Source organism: Eurypyga helias, unplaced genomic scaffold (assembly GCF_000690775.1).
Source record: "Eurypyga helias isolate BGI_N326 unplaced genomic scaffold, ASM69077v1 scaffold26697, whole genome shotgun sequence".
Taxonomy (NCBI): domain Eukaryota; kingdom Metazoa; phylum Chordata; class Aves; order Eurypygiformes; family Eurypygidae; genus Eurypyga; species Eurypyga helias.
This window is the reverse complement of record NW_010262749.1, coordinates 1-7,727: the sequence shown is the minus strand read 5'-3', so window position 1 is coordinate 7,727 and position 7,727 is coordinate 1. Positions and strand designations below refer to the sequence as shown.

At 48.6% G+C, this 7,727-nt stretch overlaps 1 protein-coding gene across 1 annotated transcript; it reads left to right on the top strand.

Moving 5' to 3' along the window:
* Positions 1–590: 590 nt before the first annotated feature.
* On the top strand, positions 591–7,465 carry AIDA (axin interactor, dorsalization associated; the record flags this gene model as incomplete). Its single annotated transcript, XM_010155837.1, has 3 exons — positions 591–697; positions 4,971–5,093; positions 7,343–7,465. Coding segments are annotated over 3 exons (353 nt in total), but the record flags the coding sequence as incomplete, so codon positions are not given.
* Positions 7,466–7,727: the final 262 nt, after the last annotated feature.

Below are 7,727 nucleotides of genomic sequence, written 5' to 3'. Positions count from 1 at the left end.
TCGGTCAGTTTGGGTCAGCTGTCTGAACTCTGTGTGTGTGTCCCCTCCCCCCCTCCACTGCTTGTAGTGAGAAAGTTGGGAATACCGGTGCAGTATCAGAAGCTGGAAAAGACCTTAAATTGGTACAAGCACTCCCCAGCACCAACTAACAGGCACGTTATCAGTACTGTTTTCAGGGCAAATCCAAAAACACAGCCTCATACCAGCCACTGGGAAGAAAACCAACCCTGTCCTGCCTAAAACCAGCACATAGAGCCACCGCATTGCTGTATTGCTCTGGGTAAACTGGTTCATGAAAGAACTTTTGAATTCTGTTTGTCTAGGTACCACTAAAAATCAAGGCCTTGGGTTTTGTAAACTGAGGACTTGGTACATCCCTGCATTTCTCTGAAATTGCCAGTATTGTCTCTTGGATTTAGACTCCCGGTTTTCTATGGGGCTGAGCTCCTGCCATCTCTGTCAACCTATAGGTACAGGTAGTAATTAATGAGAAGCATGAAATAACATTAAAGCACCTTGCTCCTGCTCTGTGTGAGTTGAAAGCCAGATGATCAGTGATCTTTAGTTTCCTTCTGTCTCATGTTTCACAGGAAGATTTTGGCGCCTGGAGAAGAGGAACACTTGGAGTTTGAGGAGGATGATGAGGAAGGAGGAACTGGAGCAGGGTCTCCAGACTCTTTTCCTGCTAGAGTTCCAGGTAAGGGCACTAGCTTTGCTATGCCAGCCTATGCAGCATGTGAAAGTCCTGACTCTGAGAAGCCCCTTTCCCCACCTGAGATTTGGGTGAGGAGCAGCAGGCTGACGTAAGCTCCAGTGCTGCACTGCAGAACCACAAAGGTGGCCAGTAGGTATTTTATTTTTCCTCAGCAAACAATATCTTACTGCAAACCTGTGGTGTGGATAAACCTGGGAGGGTGGTACCATCTGCCTCAAATAATTAACCTCTATTCCTCGTTCAAACGCAGTATTTTCACTCCATGCCCTTTCTTAACTGTACTGTGTGAGGTGTTGGAAACGCATTCGAATGTCAGTTGTGGCAATGTTTCTCGTGCAAGGAGCATCATGTCCAGGAGAAAGCACTTGTAGAACTGGATATACCTACAGGTTCTAGAGAGGGTCTTCCTGTTACTTCAGCTTTTCACAGTTTGCCAGGTAAAGGTAGGATGTTCCAACACGGGTTCTTTTGGTTCCTGGTGGTGTTTCTTTCCAGAAGAAACAAGTTTCTGGTTTCAGAGCAGATTAGCAAACTTCCTATTTCAGGAAGGAGATAACAAGTAGGGAAACTAGTACTGGAATTATGGTCAGCATAGCCATTGCATTCCTTATGCCTGGAGAAAACATGTCTCTGTCCTTAGATTTCAGCCAGTGCGTGCTACCGGATATGATCCGTGCAGGCTGTTCGTGTGTAGGTATGCACGGTCTCCAGCTGTTTATGCTAAGCTCATAATGAGGCTATAATGTATTGTGATATTTTATTGCTGACATTTACTGTCTCGATCCTTGTTACTCACCACGACAGATCCATTTATGAAGACACGTTCTTTCTGTCCAAAGCACAGCAGAGAGACCTAGAGTAGCTCTTGGCACGATGGTGAATCTGTAAGGCTGTGACCATTACCACAGTGCCAGCAGTTACCTCTGTGCAGCCTGATGCCTACAGTAGACAGAAGCTGTGTATGTGCTTAAGAACGAACCAAAGTTGATGATAGGCAGGTTGATAAACAGTGAAATCCCTTTCAAAGAAGTAGGGTAGCCAAATCAGAAAGAGGGGAGGTTTGGGGCATGTGCTTTCTTACACAATTATTCCTCAGTAAGACCATGCTTTTAAGAGGAGGTGAGAGGAGCTCCTGAACTTGCTGATATTTTACATTGCCATCTACTTAATGAACTGCGTGTCTGACTTTTCTGAGGATTTTTTTTGCATTAAGGTAACCCCCTTCCCCCTCCAGCTACAATAATCTAAACCCCTAAAGTGGTTTTGTACTACTCAAACACAGATCTCGTTTCCCCACTGGATGTAGATTGGCCTGGTGTTTCTTACCTGATCAGAGGTTGGTCTGTTGCTCTTTCTCTGGGTGATGAGGCTCAAAAAAAAAAATAGTTTGCAGCCTTCTGGAGCCAGCCTTACAAGTCAAGTTGACTTTCCATCATGAATTGCCAGACCTGTGCTGCGCTCTCTGCCTCTGCATGCCTTTAATCCACAGTGCGTAACTGTATTGTCTAACTGAGCGTGGGCTTGTCTCCTGCATCCATGGCTTCATCGTTATCACACTGCACCATCCACCTAACCCAGCAGCCAGCGAAGGTACGATAAGCATTCGGTGTACGCAGTTGTGTCTTCGATCACATTCATGCAGCTGTGGTGTTCTTCATGCAGCTCGTAGTTTCAGCCCTCAAGATGCCGTCTTTGGTAACGGTCACAGGATGAGGCATCTCCATGTCGGTCTTTATTTGCCTTTAGTGCCAGAAAAAGGGCAGGTCGTGTTTGGGGATGCACCTTACGGTAGGTGTAGGACTCCTGCTGTGCTAATAAAGACATTCTGACTTCAGTGTAGACAAAGCTGTAGCTAGATTTTCTTTAGTGGAACACACATTTTATGGGAAGCCTTACACAAAGTAGTTAGGCTTCTGTGCTGTATGGAGCTGACCTGACCAATGGCTTGCTGCCTCTAACAGCAAAGACTTCCTGCCTTTCTCCTGGCTGTGTACTTTATTCCAGGGCTGTGCTGGCGGTGGATTCTTCCGTGAACCATTTCCGTTGGTGAACCCAGCAGGAGACTTGTCACTTTTTCCCCTTTCTCGCAATTGGGGTTTGGGAACGGAGGGACTGAAGGCCTGTGTCTCGGTGGCAGGGAGCTGTAGGGTTGGCTCACCCCTGTGTATCTGAAGTGCGCTTGTAGGAGGACACATTTCACTTGCAGGTGCTCCCTTCCCCTCTGCCAACGATGCCCCGTGGTTGTGCCTGAAGCATCTGGTGCTTAGCTGATGAAAAGGCTCGGCGTGCGCCTGCGGGGGGCTCAGGGGCCCCAGCCAGGACGGCAGACGGGCAGCGCGATGCCCAGAGCGGTGACTGCCGGCTAACAGCTCCTGCGTGAAGCAGCGACAGAGCTTCCGCGGCAGACACACCTGGGTGGCTGTGGTTCGCGTGAGGTGCGGTACAGGCAGCTGCTGTGGTCCGCTGCTGGCTTGGCTGCTTCTCCTGCTGAGCCAGAAAGGGAATCATATTCCTTGGAGTGTGCTCTTCCCTGCTGCAAGCAAGCTGGGCTGTTCCATTCACTGCAGCTCTGCAATTCCACACATTCTGGAAAGCATTGCTGAAGAACAGAGTAATTTTTCTCGAGCCCCTATTTTTATTGTAATGCCAGTCTGGTGCATCTTTCAGGTGATCTTTCTGTCAAGTGTCCCATCGCTTAGTCCCTTTGAGCAATACATGGGAGAACTGAGGGTGACAGTTGTTCTTGGCTTGGGGGTCGGGCTGCTTTTAGCAGGCAACTGAAAGGTGGCAGAGCAACGTTTTGTGCCAGAGAGGAGATGGGCTTGCTTCTACCTTCGTTTAGCTGGAAATCAGAGCTCTGAACATGTGTTCAAGAGAGACGGCAAGATTAACTGGAGAGTGCATGCCACTTTGCAGAAGCGGGTGCTCTCCAATAAGTTTGCTTTTTAACCATTCTCACGCTGTAGTCGGAAGCCTGTCCCAGTACTACGGAACACTGGGTCTGGTTCTGCTGTGGTATCACCCTGTGAAGCATTGCAGACACGGGACCCTGGAGGTCATGACCCTGGAAATGCAGAATCGTACTGCATTGTAGGTGTGAATTCATGTGCCAATCCTGAAAGAGGGACTGGGTGTAGGAATGCTCGTGAAACCTTGCTGAAGCTGTGGCTCTCGTTCTAAGGGAGGAATACACGCTCCCTTCTTGCAAAGCCAATCTCTAACACGACAAAACCTCCTTGGTTCTTCAGCTCCTTAAGTAGACCAAGAGGAAAAATTATCACAGAAAACCCATATTGGGCTTGCCAAAGGAAACTCTGACTTTTGTTTATATCTGAAGCCTTGGGATAACACTTCTGAATTAGGAAAGCTCAAACTTGCTCCTGTGTCTAAGCGTTTTCTCTTGGTTCATATTCACCTAACACTGGAGAGAGGCTTGAGGGCCTGCCAGTTTTTGCTGAAATTGGCATGAGGAAACCAACTCCATCGCTGATGACAGAATCTCATGGCTCTTAGTGAGCCTGGACAGTTTGGGTTTCTTTTCAGCTCTGCCGTCTTCCTCAGCACTGCGGGGGGTTCATTCACACTGACCATGAAGTTTGGATGCTAACTGTTCTCGAAGCGGCGCTGGGAACGCCTTCCTTAAGGAAGAAGGGAACTTGGGGGATACAAACACTACTTCCTTAGTTTTTCCCCTTTAAGTAGAGGCCGGTAGAACTCACATTATTTACAATCTCTCTTCTGGTTCCCTTATGTCCAGTGGGATTTGCAACAATGCCATTTTCCTCCTTGTTCTCCTGGTCTAAATGTTCAACATGAATCCAATTCATGTTTGATGGGGTGGGACTCCTGACTGTGTCTTCCCTGCAGCTGCGAACTTCCTGCAGCTGCAGAGGGAATCCAGCCTCCCAGATTTAATTCTTAAAAATGATATGGAGCGCGTTCCATGCGTGAGTTATTCTGCAGGAGGGCAGGAACAAACACTTCAAAGGAAGCTCCTCTCTGTTCTTATGGCATTAGTTTTTCATGGATTCATTTGATGTGAGGCAGCCCTGGGGGTTTCTGGTGTGGGTTCTGAAATCAGTCAAATGACAATGCGTCTGTGCCCGCGGGCTTTCCTGTAGTGCTGTTGGGACATGAGTCCTTGGGCTTTGAACCCCCTGAGGAGAGCAGCATCTTCCGTGAGAGACGACGGGATACGTGAGGCCTCTGCCATAAGATGACACAAAGGGTTAACCATATGCTTTGCTCTTTCCAGGTACTTTATTGCCCAGGTTGCCATCTGAACCCGGGATGACACTACTCACCATCAACATAGAGAAAATTGGTCTGAAAGATGCTGGGCAGTGCATTGATCCTTACATCACAGTCAGTGTGAAGGGTAATGATTTCTGTTCCTGCCTCCTCGTCGCTCCTTCGGAGAGAGCGCGTTTGCTGAAAGCTGTATTGATTTTTCACCCTGCTGGGAAAAGTAATGTGTCGGTACTTGTGTTTTCTGTTGTGGACTCAAGGCTTCTGCTTTAATCGGGGGGGTGGGGGGCAGGGGCGTGTGTGGAATTCTGTATCTAAGAAATACCGTGAGGTGAGGCACTGCAGGGGACGTGCACATCTGTGCGCGCCGGGGTGTCTTTGCCATGCTGGGAGCTGAGCATCACTGACTCTGCACACTGTGCTGCTGCTTCCAGCTTCTGCAGCCGACTCGGAAGCACAGGGCTGTTTGGGCTGCTCCTATTCCCTAACACATTTTGGTCCCTGGGCTTTCTGGAGATGGTGAACCGCAGCCTGCTGACTCCATTCTTGCCCTGTCATTAAAACAAAGGCAAACAAAGGTCATCTTCCTGAAGCTTAGCAGCCTCCTGAACCTGGAAGAACCTCTCTCTGTCAGTCCAGGATAGACAACATTAGGATTTTGTGCTGTTTCAGATGACAATGTGGATCATGGAATCACAGAATGGTTTGGGTTGGAAGGGACCTTAAAGATCATCTAGTTCCAGCCCCCCTGCCATGGGCAGGGACACCTTCCACTAGACCAGGTTGCTCACAGCCTCGTCCAGCTGTCGACCACGTTGACAGCTTTTGATTGAGGCTGAGATTTTTAGTATTCAGACCTTTTCTAATGGGAGCATCTGCTGCTTCCCCTTTTTGCATTGCTTAGCAGGAAGCCCCTGCAGTCAGAATTCCTTAACCTGCCCCCTTGACTTCGGCTTGTCTTTACGACCTTTTGAAGCAAATAATTTTTTTGTTGTTACCGTGTAAAACTTGAGCTGAGCCAACAGGCTCTCGTTATTTTCAGTCGTGATAGCAACCTTGCACGTGTCCTCTTCAGATGTGCTACTGGATACCAAACGCAGGGATAAAACACTTGTTACAAGTGCGATCAGCTGTGTCTCCCGCCAGTCAATTCTTTGGCAGAAGCAAGGGTGGCAGGGTTGAGCGTCACTTGGATCGCAGTGACGTTCTCGGGTGTTACCTGCCAAAATACACAGACAGCAAGCTTTACCTAATCCCACTTCCCATGCTGAGTTTTCAACAGTGAGACTTTCCACTTCCCTCTGGACCTTTGAGGAGTTCACCTGGTTGGGCTGGAAGCTGTTTTCAGGCCTGGAAACGTGTGTATTTCTTTATGGTGTTGCCTTAGGCTTGCGGCATTGTGTTCAGGTTGCGTAACTGTTCTTTGGGCTCCGTTTCTCATGTCACTTGTAGACCTTTCTTTGCCTCTAGCGTGCCAGCAAGCTGAGGGACAGTGACTTCAGCGGTGGGGCTAGCTGGGTGGATAGGGGTTTAATCAAATCTAACTCTCTCGTGCCGAGTTTCTCTTGGCCAGCAGGAAAATACCAGCCCTAATGGACTTCTGACACTGGGACTTACCAGGACTTGGAAAGCAAACATTTGGTGTTCCTTCCCACGAAAGTGTTTCTCTTTCCTAAATTATTACATGTTGTTAAAACTGTTGCTTGCCCTCAGACCTAGTGCTCATTTCCTTTTTGGAGCCAAGGGGGGCTGTAATGCAGCGAGGGGGGCTATAACGCAGCGAGGGAGCAAGCCTTGCTTTCCCAGCAAGTCTTCCCATTGACATGTGGCGCTCTCTTTGCAAGCCTCTGTGAACGTTGGCTGCCAAGTAACCATGTGGGAAATCAGATCAAAAAGTGTGTGGGGGCTGTTGCCTAGTCTGCTACGGGTCACTTTTTATACTTTCTCCGGATTTTTGGTGAGGAAAAGTAACTCTGGAAAGTTGTTTTGTACCAGTTAGGAGTTGCGTTGTCCCTGCAGACCTGGTGTGGAGGGCAGCCCTTGGTGTGTATCCCCTCCTGACGGTTCTGCTGGAGTCCTGCTTGCAGAGGGAATGGCATCCTTTGGCAGCAGAAAGAAATGTGCTCTCAACAACAAAAAGGGGGATAATTCCAAATTTTTCTCCTTAAATATTGTCAGAACTTTGCCTGCTTTCATGTTGCAGTCCAAAAGAAAATCCACCGACTGTGACGGGGCATGATTGCCGCTTTAAGTTTAGGGGGAAGATCAAGGTGTGCATTAGCATTTTGCGGCAGCATTGGGAGTGATTTGTGAGTCTCTAAAGCAGGACCTCAACTCCCGAGAAGCCTCCGCCTTTCCCATGCTGTTTCTTTCCTGCAGATTTGAATGGGATCGATCTGACTCCTGTGCAAGATACTCCTGTGGCTTTGAGGAAGGAGGACACGTATGTCCATTTTAACGTGGACATCGAGATTCAGAAACACATCGAAAAACTAACAAAAGGTACATGGTATCGGGGACCTTAAACGGGGCCCCGGAGCTTTCAAGTGTAGGCGCTAGGCTGCTCCTGACCTAATAAACAGGCTGAGCCTGAGCTGCTGCTGCAGGGCTCGAGATCCAGACAGACAGAAATAGACCTTTGCGTCCTGCCTCTTCCAAGTCGGTCATTGGGATGACTTGCAGGCGAGGCAGGAATTCAAAGGGCTAGAAATGCAGCAGTCTGCTCTACTGCACAGGTGTTCATAGAATCATCACAGAATCATGG